This window comes from Heptranchias perlo, chromosome 6 (genome assembly GCF_035084215.1).
Source record: "Heptranchias perlo isolate sHepPer1 chromosome 6, sHepPer1.hap1, whole genome shotgun sequence".
NCBI classification, from domain to species: Eukaryota; Metazoa; Chordata; class Chondrichthyes; order Hexanchiformes; family Hexanchidae; genus Heptranchias; species Heptranchias perlo.
In genome coordinates this window covers 63,431,985-63,457,594 of record NC_090330.1, presented here as the reverse complement: position 1 = coordinate 63,457,594, position 25,610 = coordinate 63,431,985, and the positions used below count along the sequence as shown (strand labels likewise).

At 41.9% G+C, this 25,610-nt stretch overlaps 1 protein-coding gene across 5 annotated transcripts in view; it reads left to right on the top strand.

Moving 5' to 3' along the window:
* tpp2 (tripeptidyl peptidase 2) overlaps window positions 1–13,404 on the top strand; it is a 145,853-nt gene extending 132,449 nt beyond the window's left edge. For 2 of the 5 annotated variants that reach the window (XM_067986426.1, XM_067986424.1), the window contains 5 exons: window positions 2,075–2,171; window positions 8,168–8,298; window positions 8,965–9,172; window positions 10,155–10,274; window positions 11,784–13,404. In XM_067986426.1, the coding sequence (XP_067842527.1) occupies window positions 2,075–2,171; window positions 8,168–8,298; window positions 8,965–9,172; window positions 10,155–10,274; window positions 11,784–11,873 (646 nt within the window). In that variant the 3' untranslated portion in view covers window positions 11,874–13,404. Of the gene's footprint in view, window positions 1–2,074; window positions 2,172–8,167; window positions 8,299–8,964; window positions 9,173–10,154; window positions 10,275–11,783 lie in introns of those variants that run through there. The other 3 variants (XR_010963287.1, XR_010963286.1, XM_067986425.1) reach the window with 2 other exon arrangements.
* Window positions 13,405–25,610: the final 12,206 nt, after the last annotated feature.

The following is a 25,610-nucleotide window of genomic DNA, read 5'->3' as shown; positions in this document are numbered from 1 at the left end:
TCTCCTCTCCCTCCCGGTTTTCTGTGTCGCACATCATTTTTAGCTGGATGAGTAGCAGGAAGCTGTCAACCCTCTCCCAGGTCTTTGTCAGTGGGACGCTAGCTGGTATTCGGAAGATCTGCACAAGTGACCTCGTTTTAAATTTCCCTCTGGATTTATTCTTCCTATCTGTAAAGAAAATGTCTGTGCTCTGTTCTGTGCCTCCACATGATGGCAAAGCTGAGATCAGGCACCAGCTCAAATCCTATCTGGATCGTCACGTTGGCCAACCCTGCACCAGTATATTCTGAAAGGCATTTCATTTTGTACAGTGTCTTTCCCTGCAGGCAGGTCTGCCAGTCCAGTAACTAGTAATTTGTTTGTAGTGTCAAAAATGTTTTTAAAAGTTATGGGTGATATGAGCCAGAATTCTTTTAATGCTTATTTTCATCGCTCATCAATTTTCATTCTTTAATTGGAGCATATATGCTATGTGTTTATCCAAATGTTTCTGTATTTCCTTGGCGTGCATATCTTCATATGCCCGTTCCAAATAATTATCTTCATATAAGGTTTGGACCCAAAAGAATATATGAAATAGGAGCAGGAGTAGGCCACACAACCCCTCGAGCCATCTCCAACATTCAATAAGATCATGGCTGATCTTCGACTTCAACTCCACTTTCCCGCCCGATCCCCATATCCCATGATTCTCCTAGAGTCCAAAAATCTATCTATCTCAGCCTTGAATATACCCAACGACTCAGCATCCACAGCCCTCTAGGATAGAGAATTCCAAAGATTCACAACCGTCTGAGTGAAAAAATTCCTTCTCATCTCAGTCTTAAATGGCCAACTCCTTATTCTGAGACTATGCCCCCTAGTTCTAGACCCTCCAGCCAGAGGAAACAACCTCTCAGCATCTACCCTGTCGAGCCCCCTCAGAATCTTATATGGGATCACCTCTCATTCTTCTAAACTCCAAAGATTATCGGCCCATTCTACTCAATCTCTCCTCAGAGGACAACCCTCTTGTCCCAGGGATCAATCTAGTGAACGTCCGTTGCACCGCCTCTAAGGCAAGTATATCCTTCCTTAGATAAGGTGACCAAAACTGTACGCAGTACTCCAGGTGTGGTCTCACCAAAGCCCTGCACAATTGTGGTAAAACTTCCTTACTCCAATCCCCTTGCAATAAGGCCAACATGCCATTTCCCTTCCTAATTGCTTGCTGTACCTGCATGCTAACTTTTTGTGTTTCTTGAACGAGGACACCCAAAATGCTCTGAACACCAACATTTAATAGTTTCTCACCATTTTAAAAAATATTCTGTTTTCCTGTTCTTCCTACCAAAGTGAATAACCTCACATTTCCCCACATTATACTCCATCTGCCACCTTCTTGCCCATTCACTTAACCTGTAGATATCCCTTTGCAGACTCTTTGCGTCCTCCTCACAGCTTACTTTCCCACCTAGTTTTGTATCATCAGCAAACTTGGATACATTACACTCGGTCCCTTCATCTAAGTCATTGATATGGATTGTAAATAACTGAGGCCCAAGCACTGATCCCTGCAGCACCCCGCTTGTTACAGCCTGCCAACCTGAAAATGACCCGTTTATCCCTACTCTCTTTTCTGTCGGTTAACCAATCATCTATCCATGCTAATATATTACCCCAACCCTGTGAGCCCCTATCTTGCGTAACAACCTTTTATGTGGCAGCTTATCGAATGCCTTTTGAAAATCCAAATATACTACATCCACTGGTTCCCCTTTATCTACCCTGCTAGTTACATCCTCAGATAACTTTAATAAATTTGTCAAACGTGATTTCCCTTTCATAAAACTGTGTTGACTCTGCCTAATCATATTATGATTTTCTAAGTGCTCTGTTACTACGTCCTTAATAATAAATTCTAGCATTTCCCTATGATAATTATGTGACGGTTGAAATGCTTTAATGAGCTGCACTGACAGCTGCTCTAAGACTATTACTTTCTGTAGCCTTGCTGCTAAAATAAAATTGCAAGAAATAATCTTCGAAATTTGTTTTCAGTAAATCCACCAACAGAAAGATTTTTTTTCTGTAGGTTGGACACGAATGCGTTCTATGAAGAATTAAAAGAGTCTTATCCTACCCATCTACCTCTGTATGTAGCACGACTGCATCAATTGGACACTGAAAAAGTAAGATACTTCTGAAAATTTGTTTTTCAATGTACAGATACAGTTACAGAAAATTTAGCTTCCCTTGATGCTAGTGAGTAAAGGCACCCTCTGGTGTAGTTCTGAACCATATAGACCAGAAGATTCCAGGTTCAATTTCTTTGATCTGTGCTAGCTAATGTCTGCCATTCCTCAATGTCTGGGCTCAGGCATGGGCAATGGCTGCCACAGTTCATAAAACTATATTCCAGCGTGGGTCCAGCCTACAAAAGAGGATGAAAAAAGTTGAAGAAGCAGAAAAAAACTACAGGACTATGAGAAGAATTCTAGGGATATTAAGTGGATAATGGAATTATGGTAAAAATGTTTTTGAAGCCACTTTAAAGGAAGTAAATCGTAATGGGAAAAGGGGGGGGGGAACAAAAATCTGATGATTAAGGCATGAAATGACAAATTGACTAGCTGGATTGAAATCTACATTATCGTGGTAATAATAGTTAAAGCTCCGTCTGGACGGGCTATAACTAGTAGAGTACCACAGCAATCTGTCCTGGTTTCCTTGCTGTTCTGATTATTTATAAGTGACGATATAGAAGGAGTACACCATATTTTAAAAGTTGTTAATGACGCCACGATGTGTGATCAGGTGATGAATATAATGGATAGCTTTCAAAAAGATCAGTTGGGCTAAGAGACAAATTTTAATGTAGATATATCCACAATAGAATGTCAGATATGTATATTCTCGTTCATTTGTTTACATTAAATTTTGAAATGGACCAGTGAATTGTGAGGATTGGTGATCATTACTGAGAGTGCATTGTCACTGAATACGTCATCAGCAATTGCTGGCTATAAAGGACACTTGGAGGTAAGTCAAAACTGGGATCTTAACCTTGTGTACTCATTGGTCAGGCCACATATAGATTGGGGAAAGATTTCCGTATGCTCCATATAACAAAGTTGTTACACAGCGCACAGGAAATCTTACCTCAATGGTTCAAATTTGATCACTTTGCCTTCAGAAGCACATTGATGTATTTGAGATTGAGAAAAGAGTGACAAAGATGATAGAATAGGCATAAAGTTGTGAGGATAGACTTGCCAAACTATCTTTCTGAATTTGAATGCATTATTCCTCACTGTTTCCTATTTATAACGGACCAAATTTTGCTGTGAGCGGCGAACGAACGGCACTAACCATTCGTTAGACTTGCACTCGCCCATAGACTTTCCATGGGGTTTTGCACGGCAAGTTGCTGTCAGCAGGAGACCCATACAGCGCTGCGCCCCCTACAGGGCATCTGGGACCTGTGTGAACAGGGAAAGCAACTGTGTGTCTCCTTAGCCAATCAGATTGAAGAATCGTTAATGAGCAGCACAGCGTCTGAACCAGGAAGTGGAAGTTAGAATAATGAATTCAATGTCAAATCAGGTATAGAAAGCGAAATAAAGAGCGGGAAAGAAAGATTGGACTAAGAGAGAGGGATAAAAGGGACAGAAAGAAAAAATGTATTTAATTTTTTTTTAAATCATCAATAATAATTAAAAGCTGAAGGAATGAGACTCCACACTTGTAAAAGTTAATTTCCAGTGCCAGAGAGGTTGTTTGGTAGTAATTAAGACTTAACTCGCCATTAAAGGGGTGCTTAAACTGGAATGGACAAGCCCTAACTTTTTATGGTGAGTTTAGTCCATATCTATGACATCAGTACAGGAACTTCATGCCGCTCAATACATTTTAGTGGGGAGCCTGAGAGCGAGATGCCATTTTCGCGCAGCTTACGGAGGAGTAGCGCATCTTGGACAGCAACTTCCGGATTTTTGCATTTAACTGCGCATCTCCACTCGCTGGAAGTCACTGTCCAATTTGGGCATAAATAACAGTCAACGCTGTTAGCCTCACTGTTATTTTCACAGCAAAATCCGGCTCAACATCTACAAGCTTGTTATTATATACAGTGTTATACTGAATATTCAGTCAGTATAGATAATATGTACACACACCACAGAACCATGCTAACTATATAGCTCTAATTAATAGAGTACTATACTAACTGGGCATGGCTTGTGTTGGGTTTATTGTAGAAAGTGGTAGTGTGGAAATACAATCAGCTAGAGAAATAGACCTAGTTAGGGTTCTTTCATCCAAACAAATATGCTATTTATGCAACCAATTTCTGTGACATCTCATCAGTCTGGAAGTTTAGCATTCTATCAAATGTTCTTTCCCAATAGGCATCCAGGTTAAAAACGAAACACAATTTGATTGTAGCAAAATCATACCTTAAATTTGATGACACATAAACAGTTTAAAAGTTATTATGGCTAGAAATAGTTACATTGAAACTACAGCACAGAAACATTCGGTCCAACTGGACTATGCCGGCGTTTATGCTCCACACAAGCCTACTCCTTATGGTAGCGCGTTCCACATTCTTACCACCCTTTGGGCAAAGAAGTATCTCATGAATTCCTATTGGATTTATTAGCAACTATTTTATATTTATGACCTCTAGTTTTGGACTCCTGCACAAGTGGAAACATTTTCTCTACGTCTACCCGATCAAACCTTTTCATTAGCTTAAAGACCTCTATCAGGTCACCTCTCAGCTTTCTCGTTTCTAGAGAAAAGAGCCCCAGCCTGTTCAGCCTTTCCTGATAAATATATCCTCTCAGTTCTGGTATCATCCTTGTGAATCTCTTTTGCACCTTCTCCAATGTATCTTTATAATTTTTATAATATGGAGACCAGAACTGTGCACAGTACACCAAGTGTGGTCGAACCAAGGTTCTATATAAGTTTAACATAACATCTCTGCTTTTCAATTCTATCCTTCTAGAAATGAACCCCAGTGTTTGATTTGACTTTTTTATGGCCTTATTAACCTGCGTCGCTACTTTGTGATTTGTGTATCTGTACCCCTAGATCCCTTTGCTCCTCTATCCCATTTAGACTATTATTATCCAGGCAGTCTGTGGCCTCCTTATTCTTCCTACCAAAATGTACCACCTCACACTTATCGACAATGAAATTCATTTGCCAATTACACGCCCATTCTGCAAGTTTTGACGCTTTCTTCCTTTGTATTAACTACACTCCCAATTTGGCATTGTCCGCAAATTTTGAAATTATACTTTCGATTCCCGAATCCAAATCGTTAATATAAATTGTGAACAACAATGGTCCCAGCATCGATCCCTATGGAACATCACTTCCCACCTTTTGCCAGTCTGAGTAGCTACCCTTAACCCCTACTCTTTTTTTAATTTTGTAGCCAACTTGCTATCCATTCTGCTACCTGTCCCCTGACTCCGCATGCTCTGACCTTAGTCATGAGTCTACAATGCGGTACCTTATCGAAAGCCTTTTGAAAATCCAAATATGTTACATGTACTGCATTACCCTTGTCATCTCTTTCTGCTACTTCAAAGAATTCAGTAAGGTTGGTCAAGCATGACTTTCCCTTCTGAAATCCATGCTGAATATTCTTTATTATATTTTTGTTCTCCAGATGTTTTTCTATTACATCTTTGGGTAAAGATTCCATTATCTTTCCTACCACTGACGTTAAGCTAACTGGTCTATATAGTTCCCTGGACTTCTTCTATTTCCCTTTTTAAATATAAGAATAACATTACCTGTCTGCCAGTCTTCTGGCATTATTCTCTTTTCTAATGAATTATATATACGTAATAGTGCCTGTGCTGTCTCCTCCCTAACTTCTTTTAATATTCACAGAAGCAATCCATCAGGAGCAGTGTTTTATCCTCTCTAAGTTTGATTAGTTTATCAATTATCTCCCCCACCCCCCCACTTTCTTAAATGTTTTAATTTTTTTTTATCTCTTCTTCCAATGTCATGCCCACCTTGTTAGTCTTCCTGGTAAATACTGAGGCAAAGTAACTATTCAATATTTCTGCCATTTCGCTGTCATTACCTGAGAGTTTATCTTGTGCATCCCTTCGTGGCCCTATCCCTATTCTGATTTTTTTTCTTTGTTATTTATGTGTCTGTAGAATACTTTACTATTTCTTTTTATATTCCTTGATAATTTAATCTCGTCGTTCCTGTTTGCTTTCCTAATTTCTTTTACTTTTTTCCTAACCTTTTGTCATCCTCTCCTTTTATTGTTATATACTTAGAGTATGCCTTTTTCTTTAGCTTCAATTTTACCCTAATCTCATGCATGGTGTTTCATTACTTACTAGTTTGTGCCTGCTTTTTAGAGGAATATTTTTTCAGCAAATTCCAGCTCAATGACTTGGATCCTGAAATTAACAAGCAGTAACACCTTCTATCTTCCATACTCTTCTCTTCCATGTAACCAATCTTGTGCTCCTTCAATCTCTTCCCACTGACTATTCAACTACCCCTCCTAGCACCCATGCTTGCTAACATTGTTAATGGCTCCTTTTGCTCAGGTAATGCCCCTTTTCCTTATCCATCCCTCAAAAAGCCCATCCTAGATCCATCTGTCCCCTCCAACTCCATTTTCATCTCTAACCTCTTTTTTTCCCTAAGGTCCTCGAAGGTGTCATCATCTTCCAGGTACATGCCCATCTTTCCCAAAATTCCTTGTTTGAATCCCTTCCATTGAGCTCTTGCCCTACTCAAAACATCAAGACCACCTTGGCCAAAGTGGCTAATTACATACTCTGTGACTACATTACGTTATCACTCTTTACCTCTCCACAGCTTTTGATATGGTCGGGCTCACCTTCCTTTCTTTTGTTGTCCATTTCCATAGGACTACTCTCACACTTACCTCCCCTAATGCACCCAGCGCATCTCCAGCAGTGGCTTCTCTTTCCACCAATGCATAGCCTCCAAAGATCCCCAAGGATAAATCCTTAGCCCCCTCCTCTTCCCAATCTACTTGCTGCTCCGTGGTGACATCAACTGCAGGCACAGGGCTAATTTTCATATAAATACTGACAACATCCAGCTCCACCTCTCCACCAATTCCCTTGACCCATAATCACCTCACCCAAAGGGAATTGGATAAGTACTTGAAGGGAAAAAAATTTGCAGGGCTACGGGGATAGGGCGAGGGAGTGGGACTAGCTGGATTGCTCTTGCAAAGAGCTGGCATGGACTCAACGGGCCAAATGGCCTCCTTCCGTGCTGTAACCATTCTATGATTCTAACTGTCAGACTGTCTAACATCAAGTCAAATTGTTAAAATTTCCTCTAACAACATCTAGAAGACCGAAAGCACATTTTTCAGTCCCTAGTATAAGCTCCCCTCCCTAGTCACACCTTTAGGCTGAACTTGGCTAAGTGAATCCTTGGCATCCTGTTTGACCCAGAGATTAACTTTATACCCCACATCCTATCCATCACCAAGAACACTTATTTCCACTTCTGCACCATCGCTCACCTGCTTTCACCACCGCTGAAACCCTCATCATATCTAGATTTGATTTTTCAAACATCCTCCATAAACTCCTACTTGTTCAAAACTCAGTTGTCCATATTCTGACTCACACAAAGTCCCAGTTGCCCATCACCCTCATCCACACTGATCAACATTGGCTCCCTGTCCCCCAACACATTGAATTTAAAATCCTCGCCCTTGTGTTCAAAACCTTCCACAGCCTCAACCCACTCTACCTCTGCAGTTTTCTCCAGCCTTGCATCCATCCCCATGCCCTCCAGTCCTCCTACTCTGTCCTTCTATGCATCCCTCCTCTACCATTCATATAAGCTCCTTCAGCTGCCTTGATCCTACTCTCTGGAAATCTATCTCTAAACCTCTCCACCTTTTAAAGTCTCAAAACTCATCTTTTCAACTAAACTTTCAATCACCTCTCCTAACTATTGCACCTTGTCTCTGCTTCTGTTCCCTTTATTTTTCTACTTCTCCCCACCTCACCCTCTTTCCCCCCCCCCCCCCACCCCCACTTCCCACAACGAGCCTATGGGCATTTTCTACATTCATGATGCTATGTAACCACTTGTTCTTGTTATTATTACTACTACTACTACAAGCATTCTGACCTCTCTCATTTAGGAACGAATTAAAAGAATGGATGACATAGTGGAAGCAGCAGATGATGTCATATCTCATATTGATCAAACTGCATTGGCAATTCATTTAGCCATGAAGACTGATCCCAGACCTGAAGCAGCTACTGTCAAGAGGTGCATAACTGAACACTACACACATTTTTATTGCTGACCTACAGAAGAGATTTCTGGAAAATGATACAATGAGTATCTGGGCAACCCCAGTCTTTTACTTCTCTGGCCAACTTTTGCTAATTATGGTACTCAACATGACCTTAAGAAATTATTCACTTATAATGTTAAAGTTGTTCAAAATTGTATTTACTGGCTCACTACTGCTGCCTCTGACACTGATCCAATGCATCAGGCATTAAAATAAATTACTTCCGTTTCAGTTTATTTTTGTTTAGTCAAATGACGGCAGTGGGCATGTAGAAATACAGCAGCATTTAAATGAGAACATCTGCATAGTTTGCAACATTCCATTTCTGTTTAAATATCTACATTTTGGGGAAATAAAGGAACTAAAGAAATGGCCAAGTTTTCTGAAACCAAGCATTCAAAGATTTTATTCATTTCTGCACAGGTAACCAAATAACTTGACATCTTTGTTGAGTAAGTTAAAAGTTTTTGCTGTACTTCAAATCACACATGTTTCTAAGTAACTTGAGAAAAGATTTGTATTCCAGGATAATGTTTGAATGAACCTTTTTAGTAGCTACCTTCATAAAGTGTATGATTTGTTGCTATGTTGAAATACTTATAAATTTTTTTTGATGTTCATTCTGTTCCTATGCTCAGTGATATGGAAAGACAGAAATCCTCCCTGATTGATGCCTTGTGCCGAAAGGGCTGTGCATTGGCAGATACGCTGCTTCAATTCCATTCACAGGATGGTGCAGCCTCAGAAGAAATAGACAGTACAGAAGATGATCCCAAAGGCAACTTCAAAAGCTTGACTGAAACTTTCTGGGAGATACTTAAGTGGGCAGAACTTACTGATGCTAAGGTAATCTTGATTTTTATACATTATTTTTGAGGAAACAAACCATACCCCTTCCTGTGGATAAAGTGCCTGACCACTGCCCAGTGTTTGCCTGAAGTGATTTTAACTGAGAGCAGCAACTCTGCACTTTGGGGATCCCTGGGCTTAGCACAAGGTGGCAGGATATGTGTTATATCATTTTTGTTTATGCTCCATTGTGTACAAAATTATTTTTTTTGCAATAAATACTCCCAGCAACAGATTGTAATTGTTATTTCAGATGTTTTCACTTTTGAACAATTTCTTTCAAAGCTTCATTATTGGCTCCCCAATAACGTAATTGGTTAAAGCAGTGAGTAGCTGGGATCTCTGTGCTCCTCCAATTCTGGCCTCTTGCGCATCCTCGATTTTCATCGCTCCACCATTGATGGCCGTGTCTTCAGCTGCCTAGGTCCTAAGCTCTGGTATTCTCACTCTAGCCCTCTCCACCTCTCCCCCTTTAGAATGCTCCTTAAAACCGACCTCTTTGACCAGGCTTTTGGCCACCTGTCCTGATATCTCCTTATGTGGCTCGGTGTCAAATTTTGTTTGCTGTCGCTCCTGTGAAGTGCCTTGGGACATTCTACTACGCGATAATTAGGGCTGGATTTTCCTCCATAATACTGTCAGTAATCAGGTGGTATAGTGGTGGAACGTCAGGCGGGGGACCCTATTGCATCCCCTGTCCGTACCAGCGCCACCAAGAATTTTCTTCCGCCCCCTGCCAGCAACAACAGTTTCCGTTTTACCAGAGCTTCAAAAGACTGAACACTTTATTGTTCAAATGAAAACAAACCCTATAGTGGCGAGTTCATAAAACGTAAAATGAGCAAAGAGATGATATTGGAGTGCTTGCTCCAAAAGTTGGGCAGAAAACTGGAAAATTTAGGCTGGCAGGTTACTGCTTAATTCTGTTTCTTACGTTACAATACATCTATTGGCTTTTTTCTTTCATTCGTCTTAATAGATTTTAACTTTTGCATACAAGCATGCACTAGTGAACAAAATGTATGGTCGAGCACTCAAGTTTGCAATAAAACTTGTGGAGGATAAACCAAGTAAGGAAAACTGGAAAAATTGCATCCAGGTAAGACTTATTTATGTAATAATGTAGAGTTTTGCTTTAATGTGTTGCAATGGAAGATAAGTGGTTTCTTATCATTTTAAAATTAAAAGAGCAAGAATGGGTAGAAGAAGACATTTCTGCAAATTGCCATACTTGATTGCCTATATAAGCCAGCAGGAATCCCTCCCTCCATTAAATATTCTTGACTTTGATAACTCATATCAACCTGTATGACATTATAAAGCAAGTTATGATCCATCAGGAATTTTTTTTTTAAACTCAGCAGATCTAAATTGTATTAAACTGCATCAATAAACTCCCATGATCCTTTAATGACAACACTTAAAATGTGTTCAAGCAAACACATAAATTAAAGTTCTGTTCTCGATGAACTAATTAACAATGTGTTGATTATGATTATTGCCAGCATTTCGCTCTTATAATGGCGGTATAATGTATTTGACAGTAATTTCCACAAGGATTCTCCTGCTGTAACTTCGGCGGAATCCCCAGAGAAACAGCGTAAAGTGCTATTTGCGTTGTTTTTCCATGGTATCCACCAATCTTCATGACGAGAAAATTATTTTTTTGTTATAAACTATTTTGTATATAAAACAAATCATTACCTCTACTGAAAATAATTAACTTTGAGTTCAGGTGATAGACAAAAGATGCTTATGATTTGAACTAGTTGGAAGAGAAATTGGTCCCAGTTGTGCTGTTTATTGGGCAAAAAATTGGAGTTAGGAGACAAGTTTATGGGCGCGATCTCGCTCACTCACTCTCCCCCAGAAGTGCGCCGGCTGCCAAATTGACAGCTGGCAACTTTCAAGTGACCAGAGCGCCTACCTAAAACGAGGTTAGGCTCCTTGAATATGCTAATCAGGGGCCTAACACCCTTTTCAGGACCCCACTGTCAAATTCAGCATAAACTGGGCAGGCTCCACTTAGTTTTTCCAGTTCTACAGTGGCCTAACCAGTGGTTACTGGAGGTCACCGACGGAAATCTAAGTGAAATTATTTATACTTGCGTTAATGTGAAGCCAGGAGGAGCAGGCGCCCAATTTGAACTGAACCATAGGCTGACGTTGTCGGGCGTGCCTTCCAGACTACTGCCCACTTTGCACCAGTGTCTAGCGCAAAACCTACTTGTCAGTTATGGTTTATGACTTAATCTAAACACCTTGCTTGAATTGTATCCTTTTAACTCATTCCATATATATTCACACACAAGTTAATGAGCAGTAATCAAAAACTATCCATCTGATTGGACAATAGCCTGCAAACATCAAATTGGTTGGATAGATTTTTATTTGCAACTCTACTTGTTTAATACTATGTAGGTAATAATAGACAAAACCAACAAAGATGTATTTTCATTCTGTGAAATCCCTTAATAGCCAATATACCCTGAAAAAAAATCAAGTTGTTATCTAACCTTGCACTATCAAATTTAAAGTGTGTGCATTACTGCTTTGGTGCTTGCTGGTCAAAAGTTTGCAGTAATATTCATGTGTTTGTTTCACTCAGATAATGAAGTCGCTTGGATGGAGTCATTGTGCATCGTTTACAGAGAGTTGGCTTCCTGTAATGTATCCACAAGACTATACCCCTTTCTAGGATAAATGTTACAGGCATCAAATTGAATGAAGTAAATTTAGCAATTTTTATACTTTTGCCTTTTTAAAAATATTTTGGACTTTTATACAGTATGTTTTCATTCATTAGTGGATGCAATTGTTGTATGACATGTCTGTTATTGTTTGCCATGAGACCTACTCTATTTAAAAATAAATTGTGCATCCAATTTTCTTTCAAAGCATAGGCAAATAAGGTTCTGTTTTGCATGATTCTAGATGTTCCTTAAGTTTAATTGTTACTGTTTTGAAATAGACATTTGTATATCTTTTTATTTATTGAGCAGATTGGTATTCATGTATTTAGGTTTACTGCTTCTGCATTATTGGCCTACTGTAACTTTTTTTTTGCCCCTTACAGGGCCCATCTTGTTTGTGGCATTTGTCCTGTGTCCTAACTTTGATCCCAAAATTTAAGGAAAATGTGTCTACTTTTAATACAAAAACAATTCCTGGGCACTTCCTTTCCCAACATGCAATATCCCAGAAAAAAACTTAATAATATTGACCACTATACTTCAGACACACTTCAATTTCAATGCACCAGTGGAACTCAATGTGACCATATGAAAAAGGCAAGTTATAGATGCATTGTCATAAATGTGTTTAGTAAAAGAAATATACTTGACATTTTTGATTTATTTTCTTGGATAATTTGCATTATGCACTGTTATCATATGAAAACATATCTTTAAAGATAAAGACCTTTGGTGTTTTTCTACTTTGCCTATCAAATGGGCCAAAGTACAGTTTTGGAGAGGAAATAAGTTGTCATTCTAAACTTTCAAATTTTCATTAATTTGAACAATATAATTCCAGTCTGTGCAAAACGTGAACACAGTACAGTAACATTTAACAAATTATACTAATCACACCTAATTGCCACAGCCAAGTTTGGTTAGTTAGAAAATTAGACTTTGATAATTTAAAATTTATAACTCTCGTCTTGCTTAAACTTGGAGTACAAGTAAGGACATCATTGAAATAGAAATAGTCTATTCTGATACAATATTGAACAAGTTTCCAGTCAAATGTAAGCCCTTTCAATGTAATAACATAAAATAAACTTTTGTCAAACATGAATAATAGTGCTTATAATGCAAGTTGCATGGGCAAAGTGCCATGGTATTACTATGTTTTAAATGAAGACCCAATATGCTATACTTGTCTTGAATCTGGATCCCTTTTCATAAAATACAAGTACACTTTTTGCAGGGCTTCAGTTGGCTGTGGTAGAGTCCTGTGAATATGGATATTGGTACCCTTATTGCTGTAGTTGAGAAGATTTCCATGCAAGTGATAACATATTCAAAATCATCTTGTAATCAGTTCAACCTTTTTTTCATCTTTGAGATTTGTGTAGTATAACATTTGTTGTTCAGAGACCATGAAAACATGATGATAACTTGGTGGTCCTCATGTGCTGTTGCCACCAACTTCAGTTTTTAATGTATATACACATGTATTACAGCAAAAAAATCCATTATTAAAATGCCAAACCGTGATGCATAAAACATGGACTTGTATGACTTTAAGTCTCTACTTTAAATATCATTAACTATCTTTTCTATTTTTCTAACTTTTGTTTTCTATTTTTCTACTTTGAAAATCATCAACAGTGTGGCAAAAAATTGGGAGTAATACTTCTCAATTTATAATTGAAAAGATTGCCGATTCAGTGCATAGAAACATATTGAAATATTAACATTTTACTTTGATATTGTACACTGTGTTCAAGTTTTTTTCCTGCCCCCGATGATATTTGGGTATGTTGCTCTTTATACAAGAAATGTACTTTTGTAGCAATCACTCAAATATGTTGAAACTTAATCTAATTTGATGAAAATGCAAGGATCTTCATATTAAAGTGTGTATTATATTTCAGAGCCATTTTTAAAAAGACCACTTGTGCTGATGTATTCACAAAACCAAATTCATTATTGACATCAGCCCCTTCTAATTTTGGGCCATGGTAAAATTGTTTTATCAGTTGGTGATAGGCCTTTTATACTTTTGCAATGCTGTTATAAAAAGTCTGCAGTACTGGCCTGGGAATTTGTCCAAAATTCCCAATGCTCAGCTCAACACTTTCCTACAACAGAATTGATATTTGTTAACTCATGCAGACAATAGTGATTGAAGCCCACCACTTAATATTTCCTGGCATATATTGCAGTTGAAAGATTTTGCACTGCACATAATCATATGTGTTTGAGTTTGTATGTGCCCACACCTGAGGAAAATGCCATTCTCACCATGTTTTAAATGACTATTCTGAGCTCAATATGTCTTTTGACATAAGATATAAATAATTCACCAAATTGCAGTGGTGTGTATTTAGTGGGTCTTTTTAAATATATTTGTTTCTTGAACAGTCCTGAAATCAAGAAAAATGGATACATGGAAGTTGGTTAGAATGTAATTGAGGGACTCCTGACATTCTAAATTACAGGAACAAGACCTGAGCGTACTATAAAGCTCATCAACAGCCAGCGATCAGATTACAGCCTTGATTTCACTCCCTAGTATCTATAACATTTTTAAAGTTTGTTTTTGGTCTTTTATTTCAATCTTTGAGCTATTTTTATGCCAGCTACAGCTGATAACACATATATCTTTGACATCTAGCATTCACAGCTACTTATTAACACTGAATGTGGCATTAAAAAAGTTCTTAAAAGTTAATATACTGTTTGCAGGATTTACCAATCTACCTATATTGTATCATCACAGACAAGCCATCAACAGTGTAATTTTATATTTAGAGTGCACAGTGTATAAAAGCCAATTCACTTGCATCTGGTACTCAATTCCTTGGATTATAAACCCAACAAAGCAAAAAAGTTAATATTTGACAAGAAAAAACATCCCTAATGTAGTGTTTGTTTGTCTAGCTTCAGTTGGATACAACAGTTACCTAAATTTTAACATGTTGCAAGCTTTACCTGTATTTATTCAACAAATTACTTTGAGCGATCCCATGATGGCTGCAAATTACATAATTTATTTTTTTTGTTCCATTCCTATGCACTTCAGTTACTGTAAATGTTTGTAGGCAAGTACACAATGTTTGAAAACTCCAAGGTAAAACGTCATGAAATACACATGTTTTTGATTAATTTACTTTAACAACTAAAGATTGAATAATTGACAAACCCATGGATCCAAAATAAAGTGTGCACAACATAATCAGCAAAGAGAAACTCTTCTTAAACAATAAAAGCTGTTTTATATTTTCATCCCCATCTGTCTTTGAATTTCCTTGGGGCTAATTGTTCATATGGTCTTTAAGATTATGAAAGGGTTTGATAGGGTGGATGCAGAGAAGATGTTTCCACTTGCAGCAGAGACTCGAACTAGGGGCCATAAATATAAGATAGTCACTAATAAATCCAAAAGGGAATTCAGGAGAAACTTCTTTACCCAGAGATTGGTTAGAATGTGGAACTCGCTATCACAAGGAGTAGTTGAGGTGACTAGCATAAAACTGCCACAGTTTGTATTTCTGATCACTATCCAATGCTTCCTGTTGGACTTTGGCTGAGGCCTGATTGGCTAAGCTGTGACACCATCCGTGGTCAAATAGCTCACTAACCCTTAAGGTCTAGGTTCACAAGTGAAGAATGGTCATTCAGTTGATGTGCTCCTCCATAGAACCGTACCCTCACCGCAGTCAGCTACTTCAGGAAAGATGGGGAATCTGAGTGGGAAAATGATGTGCAACCCTGTGTTTTGCCACTTTATATGTTGCTGTTCTCATATGCTACCATGATGGCACATCTTTAAAACATCTTTTATTAAATAGTCATAAAGCCATATTTATTTATAATTTCCATCACAAGTGGCCACGGCTGTGATATTAGAAATGCTTATAAATTTTGTTAATTATAATTAATTGAGAATAAAGTTGGTACTGTGAGATGCAAGAATTGTGTGGACTCAAAATCATGTAGTTTTCTTTTATACTGTTAAGAGTACAAATTTGATGCTGCAAATATAAATCTGACATCAAGATAAAGACCCTGACAGGCTTTTGCAAAGCACACTGTGCTAGTTCCAGTTTACAACTGAAGTTGCCAGGTCAAGTCCAATCTTCTTCAGGCTAGTACGCTTACAGTGGTAACTAAATTGACTGGGTGTGAAGTCTAAACAAGGCCTCACAAACAAGGTGCTCTTTTTCTTTGTCTGAAACATGGACGACCTTTGTGCAGATACAGTGGCCAGAGACAACAAGAGAATACCAGGTGTGTTTGAGGAAAACAAGTGTTGGCCAATAAACATGAATCTGAGTGAGACACCATATCATTTGTGTAGTGTCAGTGCTATTATGCTGCTAGTAGTAGTAAGCCAGTAAGTAATATTAAAGATGGTACTTGGTACCATCTACTAACCTGAAATAGAACTGAAAAGCTACCCTTAAATGGAGGAGGAGGTTGGGATTCAGCTCAGTGCCAATAACTAGCATTGAACTACAGCATGCCAGAAGAAATTAATACTCTTGTATACTTCAGAACTGCTTAGTTAACATCTCTTGGTTTCATATGTTTGAGACAATCTCCTGTCTACACTGTGAGTTCCTTCCAGAGTTGAGAAATTAAATAAATCTTGAGATCCTTCCCTTCTGTAGAACTTCAAGGTATTAGCCAAGTAATCCTACAGCATATGAGGGAATCATAAGAACAGTCCCATCAATTTTATCAGAATAGAAATTTTAAAAATCTCCCATTTTCTGAGATCCAGTTGATTAGTAGGTACCACCAGGCAGGGAGTAGTTAAAATGGAGCAGGGGACTCACCCACTGCCTTCACGCCCCATCTGACTGACTGCAATTTTAAATAGCAGGTGGCCAGAACACCCACCCGAAGTCAGCAGGGAACTTTAAATATGTAGTAAGAACAGAAAATGCTGGACTCAGCAAGTCAGGCAGCATCTGTGGAGAGAGAAACAGAGTTTACGTTTCAGGTCGATGACCCTTCGTCAGAACTTAAATATGCATTATTGCAGTTGGGCTCTGATGATGTCAGCAGAGCCCAAATGCAATAATGAACCTTAGGCCTTAGTGGGGGAGCAGTGGTGGCTTTTCTGCCAGGCCAAACCTGCTGGGAGCTGAATTGAGGTCCAGATAAGGTTCCTCCAGCCCCCACAGGGAAACCTTGGGCCTCCCCAGTCCTGGGCTCTCCCCTCTGCTGAGCATGGTCGCGACCTAACCCCATCAATACACTTACCAGACTGCTGGGGACTGTTCCGTTAAGTCTCTAGCAACGGCCTCTTGGGCCCAAAAGTCTCTCTAGGCACTGCCAGCATGTGATCTTGCCACTCGCCCTGCCCCCCATACTGATCCCATCTCCCGGTGTCCCACCATCTTGCCTCGACGCCTGGTATTCTGCTGCCATCATCCCAGGTACTCTGAAGCCCCAGCTCCCTGCCTGCTTCTTCCAGCCCTGGTCACCCATCCTCCCAGGTCCAGCCCCTCATTTCTCTCCCCTGCATGTTTGCAGATGGATGAGTGACAAGACCTGCTACCAGCTTTTAAATAAACTCTTTTGATAAGTCACTGCTTTAGTTTTAAAAGCTTCAACAAACATTTTAACTCTTTCTACCTGATGGAAACAGGGACATAGCACAGTTAAAATGGAGGCGGTTGACTTCTGCTGGGCGGCCCAGGCGCATGCCTGAATTGGGCAGAAGCCTCGTGAATCTGCAATGTGGGGTCCTGTGACGTCGACGCTCCGCCTAGTGGAAGCTGCCGGTACAGCAGAAGAGGCCCGAAAAGATAAATGCTAAAATTATTTTTGTGGGGCCATGAGAAGCAGGAGTGCTCCGGCCTCGACAAGAGCAATGTTGGCTCCTCCTCCCCCAACTTACCCTTTTCCCGGCCTGGAGCCGGTGAGCTGCATCGGGACACCTGTTCAGGACGTGCAGCTCGCGTATATATGTTAATGAGGACCAGCTCTATAAAATGGTCCACGCCTCCTGCCCAATGGTTAAAATCTACTCTAGTGTTTAAGATGAAATATTTTAACAAAATTGAACTTAATTCCAAGAGCATCACCTCAAAGATAACTAATTTCAGCACATCCTCTTAGGTGAACTGCCAATGTCTTACTTCATCATGTGTTTCCATTTACTAGTTGCCCAAGAATAGAATACAGTTTTTTTAATTCATTTATGGGATATGGGTGTTGCTGGCAAGGCCAGCATTTATTGCCTATCCCTAATTGCCCTTGAGAAGGTGGTGATGAGCCACTGCAGTCCATGTGGTGAAGGTACTCCCACAATGTTGTTAGGTGGATTAAACTTTATATTTCCTGTCATGCTAATGCTATCAATTTAAACTTTACTAGAGGTTCTTCTCTGGCTGAAAATCACTTTCAAAACAGTTTTCAGTCAATCATGGACAACAACAATTTGCATCTATATAGCGCCTTTAACGTAGTAAAACGTCCCAAGGGCCTTCACAGGAGCATCATCAAACAAATGTTGACACCGAGCTATGTAAGGAGATATTAGGACAGGTTGGTCAAGGATGTGGGTTTCAAAGAAGAGAGGGGGAGAGGTTTAGGGAGGGAATGCCAGAGCTTAGGGGCTGGGCAACTGAAGGCACGGCCGCCAATGGTGGAGTGATTAAAATTGGGGATGCGCAAGAGGCAAGAATTGGAGGAGCGCAGAAATCTTGGAGGGTTGTAGGGCTGGAGGAGGTTACAGAGAAAGGGAGGGCCGTGGCCATGGAGGGATTTGAAAACAAGGATGAGAATTTTAAAATCGAGGCGTTCCCAGACTAGGAGCCAATGCAGGTCAACGAGCACAGGGGTGATGGGTGAACGGGACTTGGTACGAGTTAGGACACAAGCAGCAGAGTATTGGATGAGCTCAAGTTTATGGAGGGTGGAAAATGGGAGGCTGACCAGGAGAGCATTGCAATAGCCAAATCTAGAGGTAACAAAGGCATGGATGTGGGTTTCAGCAGATGAGCTGAGACTGGCGGAGTCGGGTGACGTTATGGAAGTGGAAGTAGACGGTCTTGGTGATGGAACGGATACGTGGTCGGAAGCTCATCTCAGGTTCAAAGTGGATGCCACCGTTGCGAATGGTCTGGTTCAGTCTCAGAGAGTGGCCAGGGAGAAGGATGGAGTTGGTGGCTAGGGAATGGAGTTTGTGGCGACACCGAAGACAATGGCGATGACCATGTTCGATCTTCCCGATATTAAGTTGGAGGAATTGTTTGCTCATCCAGTACTGGATGTCGGATAAGCAGTGTGACAAATTGGAGAAAGTGGAGTGATCAAGGGAGGTGGTGGTGATGTAGACCTGGCTGTCATCAGCATACATGTGGAACCTGACGTGTTTTCAGATGATGTCGCTGTGGGGCCGCATGTAGATGAGAAATAGGAAGGGTACTTTGGATACTCCAGAGGTAATGGAGCAGGAAGAGAAGCCATTGCAGGTGCTTCTCTGGCTACGACTGGATAACTAAAAATGTAAGTAGGCAAGCATAGTCCCACCCTGCTGGATGACAGAGGAGAGGCGTTGGAGGAGGACGGTGTGGTCAACCATGTTAAACGCTGCAGACAGGTTGAGAAGGATGAGGGGGGATAGTTTACCACGGTCACAGTCACATAGGATGTCATTTGTGGCTTTGATAAGGGCCGTTTCAGTATTGTGGTATGGGTGGAAACCTGATTGGAAGGATTCAAATATGGAGTTGCAGGAAAGATGGGCACGGATTTGGGAGACGACAACACGTTCAAGGACTTGAGAGGAAAGGGAGGTTGAAGATGGGGCGGTAGTTTTCAAGGACAGGGGTCAAGGGTAGGCTTATTGAGAGGGGGATGATGACGGCAGATTTGAAGGGGAGGGGGACCTTTAACAATATCAGCTAACATGCGGGCGAGAAAGGAAAGTTGGGTGATCAGCAGTTTGGTGGGAATAAGGTCGAGGGAGCAGGTGATGGGGCTCATGGTCAAGATGAGTTCAGAGAGGGCATGAGGGGAGATAGGAGAGAAACTAGAGAAAGATGCGAGTTCAGGGCTAGGGCAGGGGGAACCTTAGGGGAAGTTTGCTTGGTGGGCTAGGGGAAGGGAGGAAAGTAGCAAAGGCAACTGAATGAAAGGTCTCAATCTTAGTGACAAAGAAGCCCATGAGCTCTTTGCACTTGTTGGAGGTGAGGGTGGGGTGGGGGGCAGGGGAGAGGGGTTTAAGAAGATGGTTTGTAGTGGAGTAGAGAAGCTGGGGGTTATCTTTGCATTCCGGGATGATCCTGGAATAGTGAGCAGTTTTGGCAGAGGAGAGCAGGACCCGATAATGCTTTATGTGATCCATCCAGATCTGGCGATGAATGGCTGAACCAGTTGTCCGCCATAAACGTTCAAGTCTGCGCCCTTGGACTTAAGAGAGTGGAGATGAGGGCCGTACCAGGGGGAACAACCAGGGCGAGAGGGAGTAATGATTTTAATGGGGACAAGGACATCAAAGGTCGAGGTGAGGGCACAATTGCGCAGATCAGCAGCTGCAGAAAGATTGCGGTGAATGGAGGGCCAAAGGCTAGACAGTTGGGAATTTGAAAGTGCCGCTGTAAGTGACATGGGGAAGAGTTTTTTCCAGGGGCGAACACAGAAAGAAGTGGTATTGGGAGGGGGAAGGGGGATGTGGGTAGAGAAGGATACAAGGAAGTAATCAGAGGTGGCCTTATCCGTGATTGTCACGATGGAAGTAGAGAGGCCACGTGAGATGGCAAGGTCGAGGGCATGGTTGTGAATGTGGGTAGGGGAGTTTATATGGAGGGAAAGATTAAGGGGGGAATAGGAGGGCAGAGAAATCAGAGGAGAGAGAGCACAATGAGTTGAGATGGGAGGTTGAAATCACCGAGGATGAGAAGTTGCTCGGTGCTGAGGCAGAGGGAGGAAAGCAGTGAGGATATCTTGATGAGAAACTTGGCGTGGCACTAGGGCGGTAGAGAACGAGGATTTTAAAGGAGAGATGAGAGGAGTGGAACAAGGTGAGATGCTGAAAGGAGGAGAAAGTGTTAGAGGAGTGGGGGGACAGACCAAGGCGTGATTTGGTGACGAGGGCCACATCGCCATCGCGGCAGTCTGGTGATTGGAGGTATAGCTAGGGCTCATGAGTGGCAAGAGCCTTGTTTACAAGTGAATGGACATTCTGGAGGGAGATGGGAGCTGGGTGGTGATGGCTAATCTGCTGGCAGAATTCACAGAATCAGCGCTGGGAGCGGTGAGTGGGACAGGAAGGAAATTGGCAAGATTAGCCCCCAGCAGGCACGCTAGGCAGGAAAGTCAATGAGAGCAGGATGGGGCAGTTGGGGTTGCTGCTCGTAAAGAGACAGCAACAAGTGCCTCAATGGGTCCTTCAGAGGATGCCAAGAGAGGCACAGAGGGAACCGGTAGGCTTATCTAAGAGGGAGCCAAACCTGGGATGGTGGCAGCAGGAGAGTAGCAAAGTCAAAGAGTGCTGAAGGGTAGGGGTAGGGATTTAGAGGGGCAGAGTACCCAAGAGGGGAAAAATGAAAGGAGGTATGACATCAGGAGAGAGGGGCCTAGGAGAGGTAAAGAGCAAAGAAGAAAAAAAGGGGAAATAGAAGCGATGAGCTCGGGTCTGGAGCGACAGCCAAAACACACACGAATGGACACAGGGAAACTCAAGTTATAGAGCACTAACACTCCCGAGTGCAGACAACGCACAGTACTAACACTCCCCACAGTTCAAACGATGCACAGTACTAACACTCCCCACAGTTCAAACACACAGTACTAACACTCCCCACAGTTCAAACACACAGTACTAACACTCCCCACAGTTCAAACGATGCACAGTACTGACACTCCCCACAGTTCAAACACACAGTACTAACACTCCCCACAGTTCAAACGATGCACAGTACTAACACTCCCCACAGTTCAAACACACAGTACTGACACTCCCCACAGTTCAAACGATGCACAGTACTAACACTCCCCACAGTTCAAACACACAGTACTGACACTCCCCACAGTTCAAACGATGCACAGTACTAACACTCCCCACAGTTGAAACGATGCACAGTACTGACACTCACCACAGTTCAAACAATGCACAGTACTAACACTCCCCACAGTTCAAACAATGCACAGTACTAACACTCCCCACAGTTCAAACGATGCACAGTACTAACACTCCCCACAGTTCAAACGATGCACAGTACTAACACTCCCCACAGTTCAAACGATGCACAGTACTAACACTCCCCACAGTTCAAACGATGCACAGTACTAACACTCCCCACAGTTCAAACGATGCACAGTACTAACACTCCCCACAGTTCAAACGATGCACAGTACTAACACTCCCCACAGTTCAAACGATGCACAGTACTGACACTCCCCACAGTTCAAACAATGCACAGTACTAACACTCCCCACAGTTCAAACAATGCACAGTACTGACACTCCCCACAGTTCAAACACACAGTACTAACACTCCCCACAGTTCAAACAATGCACAGTACTAACACTCCCCACAGTTCAAACGATGCACAGTACTGACACTCCCCACAGTTCAAACACACAGTACTAACACTCCCCACAGTTCAAACAATGCACAGTACTAACACTCCCCACAGTTCAAACGATGCACAGTACTGACACTCCCCACAGTTCAAACACACAGTACTAACACTCCCCACAGTTCAAACGATGCACAGTACTGACACTCCCCACTGTTCAAACACACAGTACTAACACTCCCCACAGTTCAAACGATGCACAGTACTGACACTCCCCACAGTTCAAACGATGCACAGTACTAACACTCCCCACAGTTCCAACAATGCACAGTACTGACACTCCCCACAGTTCAAACAATGCACAGTACTGACACTCCCCACAGTTCAAATGATGCACAGTACTAACACTCCCCACAGTTCAAACACACAGTACTAACACTCCCCACAGTTCAAACGATGCACAGTACTGACACTCCCCACAGTTCCAACAATGCACAGTACTGACACTCCCCACAGTTCAAACACACAGTACTGACACTCCCCACAGTTCAAACGATGCACAGTACTGACACTCCCCACAGTTCCAACAATGCACAGTACTGACACTCCCCACAGTTCAAACAATGCACAGTACTGACACTCCCCACAGTTCAAACGATGCACAGTACTGACACTCCCCACAGTTCCAACAGTGCGTAGAAACCAACACTCCCCACAATTCCAACGATGCACCGTACTAACACTCCCCACAGTTCAAACACAGTACTGACACTTCCCACAGTTCAAACAATGCATGGAAACCAACACTCCCCACAAATCCAACAATGCATGGTACTAACACTCTCCACAGTTCATGATGTGGAGATGCCGGTGATGGACTGGGGTTGACAATTGTAAACAATTTTACAACACCAAGTTATAGTCCAGCAATTTTATTTTAAATTCACAAGCTTTCGGAGGCTTCCTCCTTCCTCAGGTGAACGAAATGAAATCCTCGAAATGAAATCGCATTTATAATTCACAGAACAATGCTTGGTGATTACAGACAGTTTTTTCAACTGCCCGTTGCCAAGGCAATCAGTGTGCAGACAGACAGGTGTTACCTGCAAGGTCTCAGAATATACAAATCACCAAAAAAAAACAACAAACAAAAAAAATAGAGATAGAGAGGTAGAAACATAGAAAAGACAGCAACTGACCCGTTATATTAAAAACAGATAACATTTGTTCGCTGGTGGGGTAACGTGTAGCGTGACATGAACCCAAGATCCCGGTTGAGGCCGTCCTCATGGGTGCGGAACTTGGCTATCAATTTCTGCTCGACGATTTTGCGTTGTCGTGTGTCTCGAAGGCCGCCTTGGAGTACACTTACCCGAAGGTCGGTGGATGAATGTCCATGACTGCTGAAGTGTTCCCCGACTGGGAGGGAACCCTCCTGTCTGGCGATTGTTGCGCGGTGTCCGTTCATCCGTTGTCGCAGCGTCTGCATGGTCTCGCCAATGTACCATGCTCTGGGGCATCCTTTCCTGCAACGTATGAGGTAGACAACGTTGGCCGAGTCACAGGAGTATGAACCATGCACCTGGTGGGTGGTGTCCTCTCGTGTGATGGTGGTATCTGTGTCGATGATCTGGCATGTCTTGCAGAGGTTACCGTGGCAGGGTTGTGTGGTGTCGTGGACGCTGTTCTCTTGAAAGTTAGGTAATTTGCTGCGAACGATGGTCTGTTTGAGGTTGGGTGGCTGTTTGAAGGCGAGTAGTGGAGGTGTGGGGATGGCCATAGCGAGGTGTTCGTCGTCATTGATGACATGTTGAAGGCTGCGGAGAACATGGCGTAGTTTCTCCGCTCCGGGGAAGTACTGGACAACAAAGGGTACTCTGTTGGTTGCGTCCCGTGTTAGTCTCCTGAGGAGGTCTATGCGATTTTTTGCTGTGGCCCGTCGGAACTGTCGATCGATGAGTCGAGCCTCATATCCCATTCTTACTAGGGCGTCTTTCAGCGTCTGTAGGTGTCCATCGCGTTCCTCCTCGTCTGAGCAGACCCTGTGTATTCGCAAGGCCTGTCCATAGGGGATGGCCTCTTTGACGTGGTTAGGGTGGAAGCTGGAAAAGTGGAGCATCTCAGACTACTCGCCTTTAAACAGCCACCCAACCTCAAACAGACCATTGTTCGCAGCAAATTACCTAGCTTTTAAGAGAACAGCGTCCACGACACCACACAACCCTGCCACGGTAACCTCTGCAAGACATGCCAGATCATCGACACAGATACCACCATCACACGAGAGGACACCACCCACCAGGTGCATGGTTCATACTCCTGTGACTCGGCCAACGTTGTCTACCTCATACGTTGCAGGAAAGGATGCCCCAGAGCATGGTACATTGGCGAGACCATGCAGACGCTGCGACAACGGATGAACGGACACCGCGCAACAATCGCCAGACAGGAGGGTTCCCTCCCAGTCGGGGAACACTTCAGCAGTCATGGACATTCATCCACCGACCTTCGGGTAAGCGTACTCCAAGGTGGCCTTCGAGACACACGACAACGCAAAATCGTCGAGCAGAAATTCATAGCCAAGTTCCGCACCCATGAGGACGGCCTCAACCGGGATCTTGGGTTCATGTCACGCTACACGTTACCCCACCAGCGAACAAATGTTATCTGTTTTTAATATAACGGGTCAGTTGCTGTCTTTTCTATGTTTCTACCTCTCTATCTCTTTTTTTTTGTTTGTTGTTTTTTTTTGGTGATTTGTATATTCTGAGACCTTGCAGGTAACACCTGTCTGTCTGCACACTGATTGCCTTGGCAACGGGCAGTTGAAAAAACTGTCTGTAATCACCAAGCATTGTTCTGTGAATTATAAATGCGATTTCATTTCGAGGATTGCATTTCGTTCACCTGAGGAAGGAGGAAGCCTCCGAAAGCTTGTGAATTTAAAATAAAATTGCTGGACTATAACTTGGTGTTGTAAAATTGTTTACAATTCTCCACAGTTCAAACAACATTGTTTCTTATTGAGGTGGTCCTGGCTTTGAAAATAGATAGTGGGTTAGTGCAGACAGATTAAAACTAGATCTAATGCTTTGGAAATAAGTAAAAATAAATGATAAAACAGAAAATATGGATAATAGAAAATAAAAGTTAATAGTGAAGGCATGCAAAGCAAACGTTCTGGTTTAAATTACTTAATTTATATTCAGGATTTTAAAAGCATAT